The sequence below is a fragment of the Chinchilla lanigera genome, unplaced genomic scaffold (genome assembly GCF_000276665.1).
Source record: "Chinchilla lanigera isolate Chin_1 unplaced genomic scaffold, ChiLan1.0 scaffold00054, whole genome shotgun sequence".
Lineage (NCBI taxonomy): Eukaryota > Metazoa > Chordata > Mammalia > Rodentia > Chinchillidae > Chinchilla > Chinchilla lanigera.
Window position 1 is genome coordinate 7,676,936 of NW_004955455.1, and position 22,572 is coordinate 7,699,507.

The 22,572-nt window shown below is 52.8% G+C and overlaps 1 protein-coding gene across 1 annotated transcript in view; it reads left to right on the forward strand.

Moving 5' to 3' along the window:
• Window positions 1-22,572, forward strand: part of Bcr (breakpoint cluster region) — a gene marked incomplete at its 5' end in the record, with an annotated part of 128,593 nt that overhangs the window by 78,142 nt on the left and 27,879 nt on the right. The window contains 8 exon segments of the mRNA XM_005396371.2: window positions 77-184; window positions 4,006-4,066; window positions 6,625-6,677; window positions 8,007-8,147; window positions 18,062-18,183; window positions 19,111-19,279; window positions 21,219-21,338; window positions 22,261-22,336. Coding sequence (XP_005396428.1) covers window positions 77-184; window positions 4,006-4,066; window positions 6,625-6,677; window positions 8,007-8,147; window positions 18,062-18,183; window positions 19,111-19,279; window positions 21,219-21,338; window positions 22,261-22,336 — 850 coding nt within the window.

The window sequence follows — 22,572 nt, forward strand, 5'->3', positions numbered from 1 at the left end:
GAAAGATGGGGAACAACAGCACCTGTCCTGCACCTGCCCCACATCTGTCCCACACTCTTTTCCTTCTTCCCTGCAGGCCAGCCAGCTGGGTGTGTACCGGGCCTTTGTGGACAACTATGGAGTTGCCATGGAAATGGCAGAGAAGTGCTGCCAGGCCAACGCTCAGTTTGCAGAGATCTCTGAGGTAACAGGTGTCCTGACGCCATGCAGACAGGAGCACTGCTGACCTCCCACCCATGCTTTTCGCCTCCTGCGGAGGCTATAGGCTGGTTGTTGGTACAGTGTGACTTAGGAAGACAAAACACATAAATCAAGGTCTGGTCACGATCCCTAGCTCTGATTCCAGAGGCTGCTGGGTTTGTCCCAAAGCCCCAAGCCTGCAGTGCTGCTGTGACCAGACAGAAGCAATAGCCCCCTGAACGCCCTGCCTCCCCAAGGGCTAAGGCCTGATATCAGGGGTCAGCTGGTGCGTCAGCGCGTTTTACTTTGCCGTAGGTTTATGTTCACAGTTCTGGAGGCTGGAAAGTCCTAGTGCATAGAGTGCATTCTGGCTGCATCATAGCTTAGCAAAATGCATCTCATTGTAGGACAGTGCGTGTGTGCCAGCCTAGGTCCCTCTCCTCCTCGTACAAAGCTAGTAGTGCCCTCACGGAGCCCCACCCTCATGACCTCATCTAATCCTAATCATCTCCCAAAGACACCACCTTCAAATACCGTGCGCATACAATGAGGGATAGAGGACACTTTTGAACTGTAGCAGCCGCATTCCAACATATGCTCTTGCACCATCTGCGTTGAGTGCTGCATATAATTCTGCACCCCTGTCTTATCATGGGAGTGAGTCCTGAGCCTGATCTGCACCTTATCACTGAAGACGGTGGGAGTTGTCCTCTGTTCCCTTTCTAACCTTCCAGTGGCCTTGAGAGCTGGGAACACTGAGTAGTAATACCAGGGACTGAGGGTTTGTGCTGCTACAACACTGCACCCTCCTGGGGAAGAAAGCTGCTGGTTAGAACTGTCTCACTCAGATGGTGGGGGTGGTCACTGTCTCCTTGTTTGCACTTAGCCTGAAGGGGACTGAAGTGTCAAGCTATGGAGTGTTAGCACCTGGACCCTCAAATACAGAGAGGAGTAGGCCATCCAGGAGGCTGGTGGCCAAGCCAGGACCAGAGCCTGGCAGCACCCCTGGGTCTCTGTTTCTCCAAAGTTTCTTCTCACCCTTCCCCATCCTATATCTGCCAGGCTGATACCAACTGGGGAGTGTTTGCTTCTCTTGGGGCCTGTTACCACTCTTGCCTTTGGATGACTCCCACTCTGCAGAGTCCTGACTTCTGACTTGGCCTTTCCCCCACCAAACAAGCATCTAGGTGGAAAAACCTCTGCAAGAAAGGCAGCATTAGAAAGAGAGGTGGAGAGGGGGTGAAGAGAAGGTAGAGGAACGGGGAAAAAAAAAAGAAGGTATATCATGCACAGGTACAAATTCTCTATGATAAATGCGATCATTATGTATACCTAAAATGTACCAATAAACTTAATTCATTAAAAAATTTTTTTAAATTAAAAAACAAAGGTATTAAAAAGGAAAGAAGGGAAGAAACGAAAACATAGAGTGGGTCCAGTCTCTCTTACTGGTAGAAAAAAGGACCTTGATGTCGCACCTGGGCTTTGTTTGGGAGACTCTGTACCGTTTTATCATTTATCACAGGACCAAAGGCATCAGGATTCCTGGCTCTGGTTCTTGCCCACAGTAATAGCTCATGCCATGCTCTTCTTCCTGAGCTCATGGGGTGCCCAGCCGCCCACCTAGTGCCCCGGATTCCGCATGCCCCAGCTCCATGTTTCCCACCTCACCAACCCCCACCCCCAGTATTCAGTCCATTCTGTTCTTTTTCACTAGATTAGCAAGGGTATATTAGATTATACCCTTATCAGATAGAATGTTGGCCCAGAATTCCAGGAAACCTTAACAAATCAAAGGCCTGAACCTTGAACAAACTATAGTTATGTGGCCAAATTCAAGTCCACTTGGACAGGTTTCTGTTAGGGGAGGGGGAAACCATGGTGGGATGTCACCTGGGGAGCGGAGTGTCACATGGATCCATCAGCTGCTTAAATCAAGGCTGGGATGCAGGGGGTGGCTAGTGGCTCAAGGCCAGCCAGAAGCTGGCCCTCTGAAGCCTGATGTTTCTTGGACCATTAGAACAGTTTCTCTGCCACAGTTTAAAAAAAGAAAGAAAAATTGGAGCTGCCTAAAGAATAAAATTTAGCTCAAGGAAAAGGAAGTAGCAGCTGTGTGGTGGTATAAGGGATTGTGTGCTGGGGTGGAAGGGATCTGTGCTTAGATATAGGGCTTGAGTATCTCCCTCAGTTACAAGGCAGAGAAAAGTAAGGGTTCTCCATCTTCTCCTAGGACCAGTCCTGGGAGATGGGTGCAAGGTGGTATCCAGTTAGAGCAGAGTTGCCCACAGTGGGTTCTGGAGGAGCGGGTGTCACTGATCCCCTTCATGATAAATAGAGGTAGATAAGTGAGCACCCATCAAACTGGAGATAATAGCACTTGGCCAGAACGCATGAGTCTCTGAGTTTGATCCCCAGCACTGAGGAGCTCAGGAAGGAGGAGCTTCTAGAATCCAGTAAGTTTAGGAAATGTTGGGTTAAATCAAACTCTGAAGTCCCCTTGAGGCAGCATGTCCCAGAGCTTGTGCCTTGTGCTATCCAAGGGCACACAGAGTGTGGGCCGTCTCCCAGGCTCACGTGAGCTCAGCACCTGGTTTCTGCAGCCTCACACCCCCTCACACCTTTTGGGAATTGCTGAGTCAAATGTAGGAAGGAACATTCGCCACAAAGGATATTAAACTCTCAGAAAAGGCACCAACACGCACAATGGGCTTTGACCCCAGTGAGCTGGAAGACACCATCATTTGGTCCCAAAAAGTTTTCTGCAGCCTATGAGATTGGGAGAGCAGTCCCGGAACCCCTGCCTGTCTTTGTGCTGGTTATGCATTTGTTCAGAAACCTCGTACTAGGATACCTTGAAGCTGCTTCATAGGGGTTATTTCAGGCACATAGGGATTCTTTATTCTCATTTCTCTTGGTACTTTGGACTAAGTCAGTGATGGCTTTGATGCAGTTGTGTCAAATCATAGTCTATCCACTAACAAGCCCTCCCCTCGCCCTGGGAATCTTAGCACCTTATTTCACACAAGTACATTTGCACATTTTTAACAAGTGTATTTTTACATATCCACCACGAGCGTGGGTGGAAGTAAAATCCAGCGTCAGTCTAGGTGGTGGTGGGCCTGCCCTGGTTGTCGTCAAAAGTGAGTGTTCTGAATGAGCAGCCCCCTGTGCGCTGTTGAACTGCTCCAGGAACCCAGTTAGTTTCTATTCCCAGGATTCTTCACGTCAGAGTTTCTTAACCAGGGGCAACTTTGGCAGCCTAGAGATACTTTTAGTTTCACAACAGGAAGCTAGGGTGATACTGCATCTACAGGTAGAGGCCAAGGACGCTTGCTCAGCATCCTGAAGTGCAGAGGGCAGCCACGTAGGGCAGGAAATTCCTAGCTTCAAATGTCCACAGTGCTAAGGTTGAGGAATCCTGTCCTAAATGACCTGATGTATCCTAGGCATCTTTCATGCTCAGCTTCACTCAGTTTCTATCCAGCCTCTGTATTCTTTTGGCAACTCAGACTGCCTCCCTGAGGTCTGCTGCACTGAGGGCTCTTTGTGGGGAGAGAAGGGTGAGCTTTCTGCTAAAAGTCCCTGACCACTCTGCCATGTCAAAGCTGCTTCAGTTGTCCTCTGTGAACACATGCCCTTTTTTTTGGTTTTGGTTTTTGTTTTGTTGAGACAGGGTCTCTCTATGCAGTTCAGGCTGGCCTTCCATTCACTTTGTAGCCCAGGCTGGCCTTGAACTCGAAGCAGTCCTCCTGCCTTAGCCTCCTGAGTGCTGGGATTACAGGCGTGCACCACACACCCAGATAACACGTGCTTTTCTGTCTGCAGAACCTGAGAGCCAGAAGCAACAAGGATGCCAAGGATCCAACGACCAAGAACTCTTTGGAGAGTGAGTTCTCTATGCAAAGCCCTCCTTGTTCCTTTGTAGGGGTAACCACTGCCAGCAGAGATATTGCCAGAAAAGCAGATATGGCATCTAGTTGAGTTACCCCCAGCATCTTTCCTATTATAAAACCGAGTCTTTAGCACTTCATACAGTGAGAATGCTGATAGGGAAGGAGTAGCTCTGGATGTGGCAGGGTGGGAAGAACATGGTCAGGAGCATTTTGCCGACAGTATTGGCAAGCAGGAAAAATCGTAGAAGTTAGCCAGTGTGCACAAGCTGATCACTGCCACGCACTTAAAATGTGATTGTGAGCCAGGCGTCTTGCACACATCTGCAACCCTAGCTACTCAGGAGGCTGAGGCAGGAAGGCCACAAGTTTGAGGCCAGCCCAGGCAACTTAATAAGACTTTGTCTCAAAATGAAAAATAAAAGAGGATTAGGGGTGTAACTCAGTGGTAGAGTGCTTGTCTAGCATTTTTGAAGCCCTGGATTCAGTTCCTGAGAAGACCAGCTTAGGGAGGAAAGATTTGTTTTGAGTTGAAGTTTCAGAGGTGGTTCCTTTGCTGTGGGCCTGAGGTGGGGCAGAACCATAGCCCAAGGGGGTGGCGGAGCAGGGCTGCTCACCTCATGGCAGCCAGGAAGCAGAAAGCAAGGGAGAGGGCCAGAGAGGAAGGGGCTGGTGAGCAGATAGAGTCCCCTAAAACAATGCGTCTGTCATCCTGTCTCTGCAGCTGGGCCCTGCCTTCTGTTCCTGTCACCACCACATTATGATCTCACCAGCAGATTAAGCCACTTGAAGTTAGAGCCCTATAGCTGGGCATGGTGGCGCACACCTGTAATCCCAGCACTTAGGAGGCTGAGGCAGGAGGATCGTTCTGAGTTCGAGACCAGCCTGGGCTACAAAGTGAGCTCAAGGCCAGCCTGAGCTGCATATCGAGGCCCTTTCTCAAAAAGACAAAAAAAGAAAAAAAGAAGTTAGAGCCCTCATGATCCAGTCACTTCCCCAAGGTCTATCCATTGGGAACCGAGCCGTTAGCACTAGAGTTTTGGGGACACTTCAAATCCAAATCATAACAACCCAGTATAACAAATTGAAGAGAAGAGGGGAAAAAATGTCATCGTGGCAGGTTTACTGGTCTGCATCTGTAATCCCAGCTACTCAGAAGGCTGAGGCAGGAGGATTGCAAGTTTGGGGCCAGCCTGAGCAGTCCTCCCTCCCTTCCCCTCTCCCTCCTCCCTATATATAAAAAAATTGTGTCATCTCAGTAGTCCTCTAAGAAGGATTATATATTCTCCCCTCTCTTATATGAGATACTAGTTTGTTTTCTGTTGCTATAGCTGAATGCCATAGACCAAGTAACTTACAAACAGTAATGGCTTGGCTCTCAGTTCTGTAGGTTGAAAACTTGAAGATCAGACAGCTGCATCCAGTGAACGTCTTCTTAGAAGTAGGGGCTCTCTGCAGAGTCCCAGGGCAGCACAGGCCATCACACGTGGACAGAACAAGCGTGCCAGGGAAAGCTCACTGTGAGAACTCCCTCCATAACCCATCAGTCCGTGAATCATGTATAAGGTGGAGCCCTCCTTACCTAGTCATGTCCCAAAGGTCACAGTAACATGTAATGTTGGAGGTTAAATTTACAACTGAGGGACGCATTCGAACTGTAGCAGATGAGTAGGTGGATATGGAACATAAAGTGAATAAAGAACACAAGTTCTAAGTAGCTGGGCAGGAATTGAATTTAGCCTCCACACACTGATCTAAAAACAGTGTCAGGAAAAAGTCTTCTTACCTTGGATTGTTAGGATAGTGTGAATAGTGGTGCTCACTCACAGTAGATATGTACGCCCAACCTTACCCTAAGACTCAGTTTCCCTGTCTATAAAATGAAGCTAGCAATGAATGAGCTGGCATGGGAGTCATGTGCAAGAATGTACCTGACGTGTGTCAGAACACACATAAGTGTCTAGTCCCGCAGTGGATTGTGCTCATCATTGTCAGAAGCACAAGTGGCCAAGGCTGGCCGTGGCTCCTATGCGGCTGGAGCCTGGGTATGCCTCTGCTGATTCCCATCCCAGAGCACCTGTCGGACCGACAGCAGTAGCAGCATCTGAGTTGGCTCCTGCCCGTCTCAGAATCAGGTTGTGAAACATCCAGGGATGGATGGGGATGAGCACTGAGAGCAGTGTGCTGGTCTGCTCCTAGGCTCCCTCCCAGGCTGGAGATAATCTCCAGCCAGGATCAGACCCTTGGCAGCAGGTCTTCCTCAGCCCCAGCTGGCAGGAGCATCAACACTGAGCCTTTTTTTTGGTGGTCACAGAGTAAGATGCGCAGGCTCAGGCCTGACCAGCAGCTCTGCACAGATTTTAATGCCTTGGACTTAAAGCTCAGAGCGTGGCAGGTGGATGCTCTGGATTTGTCTTCCTCTCTGTGCAGAGGGGTGGTAGGGCCTCTGGAGGGTGAGGCTGCCCGTCCCCTCTCTGTTACAGCGCCAGCTGGCTGGCACATGTTCTGCTTTCTCCCAGAGCAGCCATCTCTCACTGCGCCTGTCTCTCCACAGCCCTGCTCTACAAGCCTGTGGACCGGGTGACGAGAAGCACGCTGGTCCTCCACGTGAGTCACATTCCAGGGCACAGCAGCTGCCTCCCAAGGTGGACAGGGCGCTTGCCCTATCCTCAGTCCCAGTCAGGCAGCGGGGCCTTCTCCCTGGGGCCCTTGGCATTTCTTGTCCCGGGACAGACACTGATCTTTTGCCCACCCATCACCTGAGCACTTTCTATGCCACACACCTTCAGTGAGGGTGCAGAGAGAGAAGAGGCCTCATAGTGTGGGGTGCTTGCAGGATGGAATGAGGCTCTGCAGGTGTTCCTGCTACAACAGGCAGTGAGCATCCTGTCTCACACAGGCAGGATCTTGCACGTGGGAAGCTTCGTGCCAGTGAAGTGCATTAGGCTGAGGCTCCGAGGAACACAGGGTAAGAACTCATGGCTGGTGTGCGTCTGGCTCAGACCACTGCCTCTGACCCAGGGAAAGTGCCCTGGGGGATCCCACCTCGTGGGGAGTCATCACCAAATGGGTCTTTGCAAAACAGAAACAAACCGGAAAACAAAAACAACCCAAGTACTACTGCCTGGGAGATCCTATTAATACTATATATATTTACGTATTTTTTTAAATTTAGAGCCAGTTCACAGAAGTGTGTGATGTTTCCATTTCTTTTCCTGCCCCCTCCCCATAAGGGATTTCACCATGAGGATTCTGTGCGCATCAGCTGGTGTATATGAGCTTTTTAAATAACACATGTCACACTGCACATGGTTCGCTTCTTTCCATCTAATATCATGTCATGGAGCTTTTTTCTCTGAAGCAGGGAGGTGCTGACCTCAAACAGAAATGACTTGCATACTAGTAGAGAAGGTTTACCATCTGGATTCAGAAAACGCCCAGACTCTCAATAAAAGAGGTGGGGCCAGGAAGGCCAGGAGCTTTCTCCTGGCCTCATCCAGGCCCGTGGTTCTGGGCAACCATTTCTGCCTCTAAGGAGATGGGCAGCAATATCTCCTGCTACTGTCATCTAGTAGAGGCTAACGATGGCACTAAATATCGTACAGTGCACCAGCCAGCTCCTGCACCCTACTCCACCATTACAGAGAATCAGTTATCCTGCCCAGAATGTCAGCAGCATCGAGGTCCAGAAGCCCTGGCCTGGACTCTTGTAGCGGGAGCCTAGCTTAACTGTGTGCACATGCATGGATTTGTTAGTGAGCCATTGGGGCCATTTGCTTCTGGAATGGTTATCACACAGGTACTGTTCTCAATGTTCAGAGCTTTGGAGGTCGGTGGTGGTGATGCTCAGAGAGCCCGTAGCTCTGAGTTACACTGTGTGTGTAGGGCGGGGACCAGAGTCTGGCTGTCTAACTCGAGTTTTTCCACCTGGTGCAGGACTTGCTCAAGCACACTCCCTCCAGCCACCCTGACCATCCCCTGCTGCAGGACGCCCTCCGCATCTCACAGAACTTCCTGTCCAGCATCAACGAGGAGATCACACCCCGCCGGCAGTCCATGACAGTGAAGAAGGGAGAGGTAAGTGAGGCTGGGGATATAGTGCACCCTTACCCTCAGACCCCTGTAGGGTCCCCAGCAAGTGGCTTAGTCCAACACAGCAATGTGTTGCCCTTGGGGATCTGTGACACTGGCAGGGTACAGTCCAGTCCTATATGCAAGGCATTGGAGTAAAGTTGCAGGGATGACGCCTAATGCCACATGCCTGCCAGACAGCTTTGTCGTCATCCCTGACTTGGCCCACCTCTTTTTTTCCTCCCATCCTTTCCATTGAGCTATTCCCCTCATATTCATCCAGCTCCAGGTCCCCGCCTGAGTAGACCAGTGAGTAAAGATACAGCATTTTGTCTGTCTCGAATCTGCCTACTTCCTCCCAGGCGTTCTTTCATTAAAAAGCTTGCTTTGGCTTAGTGGCAGAGCACTCTCTTAACATGTGCAAGGTCCAGGGTTAACTCTCTTCACTAAGAAACTGTTCACACTAGATGGGGCCAAGGATATAGCTCAGTGGCACAAGCACCTGTACAGCAAGTGCAAGGTCCTGAGTTTGATTTCTGGTACCAGAAAAAAAAAACAACAAAAAAACCCCACTAGATTTAAGGATTTAAACAGGAAGAAAGGGATGTTTCCATGGTTTGTGTCTAACATGTTAGAGTGGCTGAAGAACTTGATGTCTTCAGTCTGGAAGCTTCTCCTTCCTCCCCTGGCCCCGTCTCTGGCAGTCACTTGCAGTCATTCTCTTCTTACATGTCATCAATAAGCAGGGGTTGGCCTGCATCCTTACCACCTCTGACCCTTCCTGGAAGGGCCCAGTGTATTGCTAGGCAGGTACCTTTCCAGCTGGACAGCATCTAGTAAGGGCGGCTGAGGCCTGCACACGGGGGACCAGTGTCCAGCGTGAACATGCCGTGTCAGTGAGAGCTGAACTGCAGCCTCCGGGGCCTTGTATGGGGACAGGAGCCAGAGAGGGCATGGCCCTGACTGTAGCTGCCCCTGGGAACCGTTCTCTCCTCTTTCTTCTGTGCCAAGTACTGAGGCACCACCCGTGATGGCTTGCCCAACCCATGGGCTTTCCTTACCTTCTCTTACTCTGCAGCGATGGTGGCGGGCTGCTCTCAGCATGTCCTTCGCACCCCTCTCTGGAATGAGGGACATAAATCTCTGCAAGGTGGTACCCCGCGTGCTGGGCTGGCCATGAGTGAGGGGTGTAGCTGCATTTCTCATGTGGGCCTGGTTCTGGAGGTCCAGGAGAACGGAGCTGATTCCTCCACGCTACCCTTCAGCCCTGGAACAAGGCAGACTCAGGTCTCATCTCAGTGTCCTGAGAACTGGCCCCCTTGGGCAACCTGAAGCTCAGGGGTTCTCCCCTCTGCATCTGTTCCTCATTCTTAAAGCAGGATGGAAATAAAGCCTCATGTCCCTGCGTTCCTGGGTCTTTGACAGGGAGGGCATGATTTCTGGAAAGAGCCACACATGGTAGCAATCCTACCCTCTGTGTCAGCTGCTTAGCCATTGCTGATCCCACTGAAGGCAGAAGAGGCCCTTAGCCCCTCCTCAAGGAAGACAGCATCCAGGTCAGGGGCTCTGCTTGTCCAGTGGTCAGAACCTGGCAGAGATGGGGATCAGATCTTAATCTAGATCGTGTGTAGAGGTGGAGTAACACTGGGCCCTGCCTGTGGTTCTCACCCCTGGACCAGGGCCACTGGAAGAGAACAGAACCTGTAACCTTCTCAGAGAGTCCAGTCTAACTGGATGTTGGGTTCCTGTGGGGCTCATCCTTGTCTCCTGGGACTTCTGCTTTTTCTCTTCTGGTAGCTGTTCCTTTATGAGAGCGCTGACATCCTGGGAAGTAAATTTATGAATCCTTTTTCCCCTTAGCCCTTGATCAGCTTCTGAGTCTGCTCCTGATATGTCCTACTGCCATTTAGGATCCCTGGAGAGAAGTGTTCAGATCCTTGGAATCAGCTGTCTTAGGGAACTGAGGGAAAAGAGATTGCCTGGGAGTTGGTAGCCAGGCCCTCACTTCTGCATCTGTCCCTACAAGCCTGATTCTGGGCTGCGGGGGTCTTGGGATGACTGAGCAAGAAGTATTCAAAGGCCGTTGATACTGTGGGGCAGGAGCCTTTATCTGAATCCTTTCTAGCACTTAGCTCTGAAGGGACATTTCTTATTGAGCAGGGGTCATCTGCAAAAGGATGAGAAGGCCTAGCGACCTCTGACAGGTTGTGATCCTGAATTGCACTGCTTTGCTCAGAGCTGGCCATCCATCCATGCCAGTTAAAGGAGGAGGCCCGATGGGACAAGGCTGGGATGCTTGCACTCATGCCTCCATCCCCAGCCAGGACGGGGCAGACGTTGCTAATCAATTTCACCCTCAGACCTGGGGCTCAGTATCCTTCTGGGATGCCCAGCAGGTGTTCAGTCCTTGACGCAGTAGAAATTGTGTGAGGAAGGCAATCCTTCAACCCAGGCTTAAGCTTTACCCGCTGCTTACCTGTGCTATTGATTTGGGGACACTTTTGTCCCTAAGTATCCATGCTGTCTGAGTGACTCAACCTGTGATCCCTCTGCTGTGTTGCTGTGGGACTGGAAGGATTCCTGACCTGTGAAGAACAGTGTGAAAGCAGGAGGTAGTGGCCTTCTCGCATGGGTGCCCTCCGTGTCATCAGCCTGGAAATAGTACTGTCACAGACGCCACACATGGGGCAGAGAGTGGACCTGCAGGGAGCTTCCTAGCAGAATTAGCAGTGGGGGAAGGCTTGAGGTTTGGGTATATCTACATTTTCCTCTATGTGCAGCTCTCAGTTTGGTAAATGAGACTGAGTAGCCAGTTCCCAAGAGGAAAAGGAAGCTCACGTCTTAAGTTCTCATGAGGCTCCGTGGGTCAGAGGCCTTCCCCCTTTTACAAGTGAGGAAACTGTGGCTCAGAGAGGTTGAATCCACCCTGCCCATGGTCACACAGCCACTAAATAATCAAGCCAAGCTATGAAGCTAGGTGTCCTCATCCACCTGTGTGCACCCCGGTGTGTAACATTCTGGTTCCCTTCCCCTCTCACGAAGCAACAGAGCTGTCCTTGCTCTTATCCCATACTCCACCTGCAAGTCAGTGGAGTCGCAAGGGAGAGGATGTACCCCTTTCAGCTTGGTGCCTTACCTATGCAGGGCCGGGCTGGAGGAGCCCCATCCCCTGCTTCTGTGGGGATCATGTTGAGGGTAGGGGGAGCCATTTCTAGCTTTCCTGGCAGTTTGGTAGAGAAGGAAGGTGCCTCTGCCAGCCTGGGCATTAGGTGTCCCCAAGAGCAGTGCTGAGCCTGCTGGGAAGTGGCTATTCCCTCCAGCTCAGGTAGGTAAGTCCAGGGCATCGTGGAGAGCCAGGGATGAGTGAGACCTGTGCGGAGCAGCAGCCCCAGCACCTGACCCCCAGTGTGGCTTCTGTAACCTTGGCACCCTTTTCAGCCAAGTGCCCTTACTCCGAGATTATACCCTTTTTGGCAGGCGCTTGTGCCACTGAGCTATATCCCCGGCTACTGTACCCTTTCTGGAAATGACCGGGTGGCATTACAAGTGGCTTGCAGCATTACAAGTACTGAAGAGTGGTCAGCAGCTGCTCTAGTTGGCCAGCATCCTAGCCCTGGCACAGCCGAGAGCTGTGAACAGCAGGTACTGCCCTGGAGGACGCCCTCCTCAGCCTCAGATCAGAGACCCTTACAGACACAGTTTCTTTCCAGGCCCAGGTGCTATGGGCTAGTGGGGTGTGGGGGGGGGTGCTCATTTGTTTAGCTGAACTGACTTCACAGTTAGGTAACCAGATCCCCACTGCTAGGTAGTTCCCCCCGTGGAGTGAGTTGTCTGTCCGCCTGGTCTGAGCACCACACCATGCACTAGAGCCCCACGGGAAGGAGGAATGGGAGCAGTGCCCTGAACAGATGCTGTAGGAAGGCCTGGGGGAACGTTGCTGGTGCAGGCTGAGACTGAGAGGTGCTGGTGCTCAGGCAAGGGAGAACAAAGGCCTTTTCAGTGGTGATTTTAAAAAGCTGGGGGCTGGTAGTGCAGCTCAGTGGTAGAGTGTTTGCCTAGCATGTGGAAAGCCCTGGGTTTGATTTCTAGCTCTAAAAAAAAAAAAAAAAGAGTTGGAGAAGCCAAACCCACTTGCTCACCTTCAGGATGGGGTGGGCCCAGACTGCAAAATAGCCACAAAGCAGAAGACCTGGAGCTGGGGAGAGGTGGAATCCATGAGGCCCTGTGGTCAGTCTCCAGCGCAGAACCTGCAAAGAAAAAAGTCAGATCAGGGGACGAAGCCATGAGCTCTGCCTCTCAGGTCTCTGGTAAGAAGCCAAAGGAAGCCGGGTACGGTAGCACTCTGCTGTACTCCAGCACTCGGCAGGGCAGGAGGATTGCCACAAGTTTGAGGCCAGTCTGGGCTGCATAGTGACTTCAAAGCCAGCCCAAAATACATAGCAAGACCCTGACTCCAAAAGAAGGCAGTGGCATAGGAAGGCTTGGGAGATCTTAAAGGCCAGAAGGTCAAGACAAGTCCCCATGTGAAGGTCTAGGGCTTTTTCTTCACCCTTTGTATATATTTGCAAACAGAGGTTGTATTCTTGGCTTCTGTGTGCCGAGGTTCTGATTCTTTCCAGGAGCATGGGCACACTGCTTAACACCCCCAGCCCTCCTTTTCCAGAAGTGGTGGACCTGGAACCTGTCACATACGACAGCTCTGTGGAAGATGGTATGTTTTGGATAATGATGTCTCCCCACAGGGCCTGGCACCTAGAAAGTACTCAGCAAACATTAGCTGCCACCACCTTTGTTACTGCTAGAAACTGGCATTGTGCCTCCCAGGCCCCTGCCTACCCTCTGCCTAGCAGTAGCAGGTTCGTGTCCCTTTTGGAGCATTTGTGGTGACAGATTGCCTTGTGTCACTCAGGGCATAGATAACCTGGGATAGAATTAACCCTGGGTGGCTCTCTAGGATCAGGGAATAGAGGTTTGTTCTGTGTGCACATCAGTCAGCCAAGTGCCAGGGAGCCAGAGAACAGATGAGAGGGAGGACAGACAGGCAGGACCCTTGGCTTTATGCGTGGCTACACTTATGCCATGCTGGGGACCCTTGTTCTTCCTGCCTGCTAAACCCCTGGATACTGCTGAGCCATTCCACAGTCAAAGCTCAGGCAGCTCTCTGTAGGTGCAGGGCTTGCTTTGGAGGCATGGGAATGGGGGCTGGCCCTTCCAGGGCCAGAACATGCCAGACTCAGCCCATGCTTTAAACAATGCCAAGGCCCACCCTTAGCAGCTGGCACCTCCATTTAGGTCCCCACCTCATCCCTGTCAAGGGTCTACTGATTTCTTTAGGATCAAACTGTAGTTCCTAGACCCAAGAAGATTGCCCAGTGACCTTGTGGAGCTGTGTCTCTGGCTCCCTGGTGTGTGCTGTAGCTCTGGCTGCCCTAACAAAATACCGTCAACTGAGATATGAACAACCCTGACTGGCCCAGACTTGTGGGCTCAGGTGATCCTCCTGCCTCAGGCTCCCAAGTAGCTGGGACTGCAGGTATACTCCACCATGCCGAGCTGGTGAATAACAGACAGTTATCTCACACGGTGCTGGACCCTGGAAATCCAAGGTTGGGGTAGCATGGTCAAAGTCTGGTGCGGGCTTTCTTCCTGGAATGCAGACAGCTGGCGTCTCGCTCTCCTCAGTAGCCTTGCCTGAGTGATTGCACTTGGAGAGAAAAAAGTTCAGTCTCTGTGTTTAGAGGGATATTAATCCCATCACGAGGGTCTTCTTAGCGTGACCTGTTCTACACCTAACTCCTCCTCAAAGACCCCCTACTAAATACCATCAATTCGGGAGTGAGAGCTTCAGTGTGTGAATGGGGGTAGGGGACACAGACACTCGGCCCATAACCGTGCTGCTTCTGAGGGAGGCCGTGGACGGGTCATGGCCGGGCTGTACCTGTTGCTGTGTGGCAGCTGGAGGAGCCAGCCAGCCTAGGGAAGAGCATTTAGGAAGGAGGCGCCCTCTGCCTCGGAGCCCACCGTGCTGAGCCTCCCTCCTCCTCCTCTGTGGAGGTGGTGGTCACAGTGCCTTCCTCAGGGTCATTGTGAGCAGCAGAGGGCCTGATGAATGAGCTTTGAACGTGGTGCCACGTGGTACCGGGTAGCCCCTGTGAGGCCCTTTAGGTGCCTCATTTCCTTTAATTCTCAAAAAAATGCCGCCAGACAGGTCTTTTCCTCCTCACCTTTAAAGGAAATTGAGGCTCAGAGAAGTGAAATAGCTGAGCTGGCATTGTCAACGGGAAAGAGAGGGGCAGCTGCCAGCGATGAAGATGGGGCAGTGTGGACCCCCTTCATTTCTGGGGGTTGTGGCCAGGTGATGTTAGTGATTTGATATTGAAGGGACAGCGGTGTCCCTTCCAGCTGCTGTTTCTCACCTGGGGCGGGGGTGGGATGCTCCCGGAGGGAGTGCTGCCCTGCCACCCCCTGCCTTCCCTCCCAGCACCCTGTGTCCTAGTACAGGGGCACGCCTGCCTCCTCAGAGGTCCGTGCACCGGGGGAAGACACACAGGGACGTGCACACGCAGCACTGGGTCCCACACGCCCGTAGAGACTCACACTCATGAGGACACGGGGACACACAGCCCCACTCCCGCACTCTTGCCTCACATGCAAGGCTCCCGCCTTCCTAGCATGGTGGGTCCCCTGAGTTGCTGCTGGGGTGCTGTCTGGGAGCCTCTGCCTGCCGGGTCGGAAAGGCGGGGCAGGGCTTTCAAGTGCTCTGCTGAGTCATTGCTGCGTCTTCCTTTGTCGCTGCCTCTTCTCATCCCTCCCTCGCTGGCAGCGCTGTCTCCTCCTGGGCTGTCTGTCCTGGGCCTCTCTCCGAAACACGGTTATACGGATGTGGCTGTGCTGCAGTTCTGTTGCTGTTTACTTAGGTGTTGTTTCAGCCCGACCTTCCCCACCAGCACTGGGCTTCCAGCGGCACTGCCGCCAGGGTCCTAGAGTGTGGGGCAAAGCAGGACCACCAGCCTTGAGAATGTATCTGTCCACAGGCCCGGGAAGTCCTGTGGAACTGACCCTGCCAGTTCCCCCTTTGCCCTTCTCCTGCTCACCCCTTGTTTCTCCCTGGAGTCCAGCCCCTTTGGCCAGTGTCTGGTGGGGACCCAGTCTACTTTCTCAGGGCTGGAGGCTCGTTCTTCCCATTTGCTGGGCATTTCTCTATGGGCTGATCTGCTAGTTTCCAAGCGGGCTAGGATCCAGAAGCTTGATCCAGTTTGAAGAGAGCGGCTCTGGCATTGGGGGAAGGTCATGGTAATAGAGCTGCAGCCACCACTTTTCCATCAGCCAAGCCCCAAGGGGCCTGTTTGTGCCAGGCACTAAGTCACACACTCACACACTCCTGGAATGGCCCTTGTAGGTAGGATATAGTACAGTGCTGGAGCCAGGTACAGTGAGGCTAACTGAAATGTAGTGAGACATCCTGGCTTTGTGGCTTGTCTTAGAAAAATGAGGGTAGGGCTGGGGATTTAGCTCAGCGGCAAAAGCGCCTGCCTGGCAAGCGCAAGGTCGTGAGTTCGGTTCCCGGTACCGGAGAAAAACCAAAAAAAAAAAAAAAAAAAAAAAAAAAATGAGGGTTGGTACATAAATAAGGATGAGGAGGGGCTGGGTGACTGCTGTGATGTTAAAAGTACAGCATAGAACTAGATTCAATCTGTCCCTTGGAGTCTGCTGGGCTTGCAAGGTTAGGGGAGCAGTCTATGCTCATGAATTCTGACTTGCAGCTTCTGAGCTGAGCTTAGGGTGCCCTCTGCTGCTTGCCACGAGAAGCTCAGCCCCTTCGTATACTAAAATTCCAGTCTGTCAGTCACTGGCCCACAGAGACGGTCCCTTGGTTCTGTCCTCCTGGGCTGTGGGACTTCCTTCTGTGTCCCTGCTTCCTTGAAGACCTCAGTGTTCCAGGACCCTCTCCGGATCTTCCTGCTGCAGATTCAGCAGTCCATGTCCCCAGCAGCACTACAATGTGCCCTGCAGCACTGCATTTCCCTAAGTGACACTCTCTTGCTTCTTCTGAATGCTGTCACCCAGCCGACTGCCTGCCCTCTGAAGTGGGAGGGGTGTGGGTGAGTGATGAGTCATGGCCTTGGGAGGCTGGCAGCCTTCCTGCCTTTCCACTTATGGGCACCAGCGTCCCCACATAAAAGCATCAACTATTCGGTTCTAGCAGCCAGCTGGCCACGATGAGCTGAGCTGCCTGGGATGGTGCTGTGCGGCCTCCATGCCTGTGGTGTGCCTGCTCAAGCTGCACCTGCTCCTGGGGGCTCTGCTGCCTTCAGCTCCTACAGAGTCAGGAAGTTCAGGAGGCTGCAGGCAGTGGAACCAGGCATCATACAGTCCCCAGTGCACTGGGCAGTGAGAGTATGAGGCCTCCCTGCTTCTCCAGATGGGGAGTGTGCCACCTACTGGGGAGACATTGGGTTTTCGTGCTCTTTGTTACGTGTCCTGACCTTCAAGCTCTTCCAGGCCATCCCAGCGTGGGGCAGGGGTTGCCCTCACTGAAAGCCTCCCGGGCTCTTGGGCATCTGAGAGCAGAGACCATTGAGTGCCCCTGCCGCTCACTGTGTTGTCTGGAATAGATAGCGAACTGCGCCAAAGCTCAGTTTCCTTGTCTGTGAAATGAGCATAAAGACTTGGCCACAGCATACTGTGTAGGTCAAACCAGGTAATTTAGGCAGTGTTCGTACGCAGCATACGATACGTGCACTGGGGAAAGCATATGGCATCCGCCTCACATGGCAAATACCCAGCTTGTATGAATTCACAACTTACCTCCATTTACCTGCCCGGCAACCCCTTGATCTGTGTGGGCCAGCAGGACTGTCCCTTGGCTTTCAGGTGAAGTACCAAGGTAGAGACAGGCTCAAGCCTGCTGGGAGCCCATGTCTCCGGTTTCCTGCTTGCTCTGAGTTTCCCACTCTGTTGCCTGTCCTGTCCCCGCTCCTCTACTCCTTGTTGACTCAGCTGTCAGGCCACAGGTATCCAGGCAGGTGTGACCCCTACTCAGGACCCTGCCTTTCCTGTCTGGTCAGGAGAACTGAAATGTGAGGTCTCAGCTTCCTGCAGCCCTCGGAACCCCCCCTGGCCCCTTCTCATAGCCTCTCATATTGCCTCATGTTAGAGAGTTCTTTGGCTGGTCACCTTCCCACTGACATGCCACCCCAGTTATACCCAAAATGCTGATCTCTCCCTGCTATGAGCCTGTGCTTATAATGGTCTCTTGATAGGAATATCCCCTTCTTCACCTGGCTGACTTCTTGCGAACACTGGTTTCAAGCCACCATCTCTGTGAGACAGAGAGAGAGACAGAGACAAAGAACACGCACACACAGTCCTGCCTTTTTTCTTGTATACTGGGCCTTCCCATTGAGTTACATCTCCAGCCCTTTTTTTTTGAAACACGATCTACTAAGTTGCTAAGTTGTCCAGGCTGCGCTCAAACTTGTGATCCTACTCCCTCACGTCCCCAGAGTGCTGAGATTACATGTGTACACTGTCATGCCTGCTTCTAGCTGCCCTGTTTAAAGCTTTCCCTGTCATTTATCCTCACTGCAGGACACTGCAGTGCCCCTTCCTGACCTCCAGGTGAGTGTTTGTCACTACCCCCTATCCTCTGACCCTCTTCCACAGCACCCAGAAGGGACTCAGAAATGTTTGTTAAACAAAGACAGATGTGCATAAGCCTCATCTTTTAGCAGGCCAATGAGATGGAGGGGACATCCCAAAAGTGGGCCTGAGAGGAGGTATAGGGAGTAAACTCTCCCCAGGGGGAGAACATCTCCAGAAGGTCACCTTGCTCCTGCTAGAGTGAGTGGGCCCAGCACATCCCGCCCATCCCACCCAGGCTGGCCCTGACTCAAGCCCTTCCCCCACCATGCCCACAGCACCGGCAGCTGCTGAAGGACAGCTTCATGGTGGAGCTGGTAGAGGGGGCCCGCAAGCTGCGCCACGTCTTCCTGTTTACGGACCTGCTCCTCTGCACCAAGCTCAAGAAGCAGAGTGGAGGGTGAGTGACAGTGGGGCTCCTGTCGCATCCAGGCAGTGACCCCAGCCCAGTGCTCGAGGAGGGGAGGATCTCTCTGGGGAACATAAGTAACACTGTGGCCAGGCCCTTCTCTTTACATTCTGTTTGCACCTGGCCATGATGTCAGGATCAAGGTCAAGGTTGTCACCAACAGCCTGGAAAGATCATGGGACAAGGTGTGACTTGGGTTTATGGGGTATACCTGACTGGGACTTCATGTGTGGTTGGAGGAAAGTCATCTGCAAAGAGTGAGTGTAAGGTTGGGTTTGCAGGGGCTGGTACAGGCTAATGGGGGAGGGCATGGCCAGCCCTCCCTTGAGCCAAGTGATGGCTTTGGAGTTACTCTCATAAGCCTGCAGAGTCAGTGCCCTACCCCATTGGCATCAGATTATCCCGGGTCATACAAGGTTGGAATGGAGCAAAAGGTCACACCGGGAGGGACTACAAGCGGGCACTTCTCTGCATTCTGCTGTTTTGTGCTGGGTGGACTTAATCAGTCAACTCAGAAGACAGCCTCCATTCTGCATCTGTCAGATGAAAAGATTGTATCAGGTAGAGCTACAGTCCCTCCAACGCTGCAGCTCCGGACTTCAGTCCTGTCCTGTCATTGAGCAGCCTTGCTGTGCTTCTTCATGAGCCCCTGACAGGAGGAGCAGCCCCGGATGAGAGAGATCAGGACTTCTCAGATGTCCTGGGGCCTGGCGCCATGTGTGGAGAGCCGGTTGGGGATTCACTGAGTGTGTGGCCGCCGGTGTCTGTTCACAGCTTCATCCCAGCCTTTCACATGCAGTATGACCCAGCGGTTCAGTTGGGCAACTGCACAGCCCAGCCCTAGGGTTTCCCAGTCCTTAGAAACAATGATAGTGACGAAGGTGGTCACTGTGCTAACATTCCCCTTCTCTCACCCAGCAAAACCCAGCAGTACGACTGCAAATGGTACATTCCGCTCACGGACCTCAGCTTCCAGATGGTAGACGAGTCAGAGGCAGCACCCAACATCCCCCTGGTGCCGGATGAGGAGCTAGATGCCCTGAAGATCAAGATCTCCCAGATCAAGAGTGACATCCAGAGAGAGAAGGTGTGGCTGGCTGGGGTAGTGAGGACCAAGGGTCTGTGTGGCTTGAGTGGCAACATCCCCTCAGACGTTGAGCAGTGGGCTTTCTCTCGCTGGGCATCTGACCTCAGACCTGCTGGGGACCCCATGAGCTCTCAGAGTTGGAATGTTGGACATCTGGTCATACCATGGTTGTTTTAAGCACCCCTACTAACCTGGGATTCCCACCTGAGAGCCTCTAGCAATCTAGCCATGATAGGAAGTAGAGGGCTTCTGGCCCTGGGCATTCGGTGTGCCTTTCATGGGATGCTTCGTTTACCTGGCAGATGCCAGGTCTAGATCGAGGCCTGGTGCCTGGTCCTAGTCGTCAGACCTGTGACCAGGAAATCCTGCTGGAGAACGTGTTTATATGGCAGATGCCCTTGGGCCTGTTATTTAACCTGTGTCCAGTGTACGAGTACTGAGAAGCTGACCATGGGTTTTCTTTAGTATCCCAGGGGAAACCTGGCCTGGGGTAGCCCCTAGCTCTTCTCATGGAAAGTGCAAATTCAGTGCATAGAAAATGAGCTCACAAGTGATCACTTACAGATCCTGAGCAGGGTGGGCACGGTGTGTTGGGAGGGTAGCACTCAGCCCCAGGAATGCGAATTGGGCAGAAGGAGCGCATATGGGGCAACTAGCAGTCATACAGGACTGAGGTATGGGTTGCTTTAGATTAACATACAGTGCCTAAAGGGTCCTTTTAGAAGGAATGATGGGAATAGCAGGGAGCCTAGTGCGGTGAATGAGAGACGCCTCCAGGTTCTCTCCAGCCACCTGCTTGAGTGATTGCTGTGGACTCGTCAAGGCCGGGCGGTGGGCTGTGCCGTGTGGGCTCATTCCACAGATGAAATGCTGAATCACCAAGAGAAAAGTTGCACCCAGGCCGTGAAGAGATTGTAGTCCAGGAAAGGGGGCTGGGGAGGTGCCAGCTGTCCCCTTAGAGCTGTCCTGACTGGGGAAGCGGGCAAGGCCCGGGTGAGGAGTGTAGCCCCTCCAGCTGTTCTGCACTGCAGGCCCCCGGTTCTTTCCAGAGAAGTTTAGAAGGCATGGGGATAGTGACGATGAGTTCCTTACTTCGAGAGCTGGCCCAGGCCAGGGGCGATGACTTACACTGAGCACAGACAAGGTGGGGCCCTTGAAGGCTGGACCTCGGTCCAGGGATGCCTGGCTGAGGTGGACTCAGCAAGACGGGGGTCCTCCCCTGTCCAGCCCATTGCACCGTGAGCCTCGCATACCTAGGAGTGTTAGGGTGTTTGCTTAGGTGTTGCTGTGGCCTCCGCGGTGGTGTCCCCAGCAGAAGGAGAGCCATTCGTGTCCTCGGGCGCTGTTGAGCCCTGCTGACTGCTGCCACAGCATTGTCCACACTGTGCCCTTCTTTGGGGGCCTAGGGCCAGGCGCCACTAATGGCAACACGGCCTCCTCTTTCCAGAGCAGTGGGGCTTCAAGAAGGGCCACATAGTTTTAGGACAGGGAGGCTTTTCCCACCCATAAAATTTCCCACCCATGGGACCCCCCCATAAAATTTCACCCCGATGGTGAAATATTTACTCTGGTCAGGGAGAGGGTGAATGGTCCCCCAGGTTACAGAAGCCCCCTGGACATTGCGTTTGAAAAAACGGAAAGCAAGGACATCTTGAAAGATCTGTCCCTTCTACCCTAAAAAAGAAAAGACTGATTCCCTTCAAGAAGGGTTTATTGAGCATGTCCTGCAGCCTGCGCCAGGCCTTGACCCAGAGAAAAGGTTTGGGGCCTCACAAGGCTACCTGTGATGGGCTGGCCCCAGGACCTAGGCTGTGTGGGACAAAAAGATGGGATTCTCGACCTCTTCAGGCACAGGGTGAGGGATGGTGGGGACCAGTCACATAGCAGCAAGTAGAGCCAGCCTCAGAATGGAAAGGCAGACTCTGTCCTATCCCCACAGAGGGCAAACAAGGCCAGCAAGGCCATGGAGAGGCTGAAGAAGAAGCTGTCTGAGCAGGAGTCGCTGCTTCTGCTCATGTCTCCCAGCATGGCCTTCAAGGTCCACAGCCGCAACGGCAAGGTGAGTGTCTACCCCTCAGCTCTCCTTAGCCCTTGTCGCTGGCTCATGTGTGCCCTTTGCAGATGCAGCCCTTTTTGTCCCAAGAATGTCCTGCAAGGGACTGGGGATTTAGCTCAGCAGCAAAGCACCTGCCTGGCAAGTGCAAAGTCATGAGTTCGATTCCTAGTACCAGAAGAAAAACAAAAAGCAAAAACAAGAACATCCTGCAGCAAGAGAGATCAGGCTAGGTGTAGCACACACGGGCTCATGTGCTTCTTTGTCTGATGTTTAGGGCCATAGCCCCAAACTGAGTGGCAGTTGCCATAGCTCACAGAGCTGGGAAATGGTGGGGGTCTTCCAAGGGAGAGTAAGTGAATGGCCTTACAGATTTGCAGATCCCTGGGCACAGAAATGCTGTCTGGAGACTTCCGGGGCCAGAAGCATACCTCTCCTGGCACTGTCTGCAGCCTGGGCCTCTCCCTCCACAGCATCACGTGCATAGGTCAATGTGCAGAAGGGTTTGCTCTCTCAGCACCTGGGCAGAGAGGCTTCAGTAGCTCACAGGAACCTGTTCTCTGGGTCACAGCACAGGCTTGTGGTGTGGATGGAGGAGTTTGGGCTGCATCAGCCCTCACCTCCCCAGACCCCAGCTGCTAATTCCTCACGTCCCTAAGCTACAGCTCCTGTTCCAGTGTCCTCTGACCCATGTGTTTCAGGTGGGGCTGGGCTACAGGTGAGCCTGTACAGTGCACAGGAAGGGCAAAGCATGTTGGAAACAGCCTGGCCATGTCCACACCTGGCCACAGTGGCTCACCTGAGCTCAGCCAGGTGGCAACGGGGAGGTGCAAGTCTCAGGTTCTGCACCCTGAGAATGCCAGGTGCTGGCTTAGCCAAGGTGGAGATAACTGGGCACTGGGTGTCTTCTTCTTTTCACCCACCCTAGAGTTACACATTCCTGATTTCTTCTGACTATGAGAGAGCTGAGTGGAGGGAAAACATCCGTGAGCAGCAGAAGAAGTGTAAGTGACCGCTGCATCCAGGGGCCTCAGCCTCTGGGCATCGGGGCCCGACGGATATCTCCTGTGGCTGATGTTTTCAGGGAGGGGCTTTTATCCAAATGAAATGTTACCTTATTTTTTAAAAATGAGTCAAGAGAGGACCTCCCCCATCCTCTTGTACCCTCCTCCCTGTCTTCCCCCACCCCTACCCCGTGTCATTCCCCGCCTGCCCTGGGCACCTCACCTGTGATAGTCCC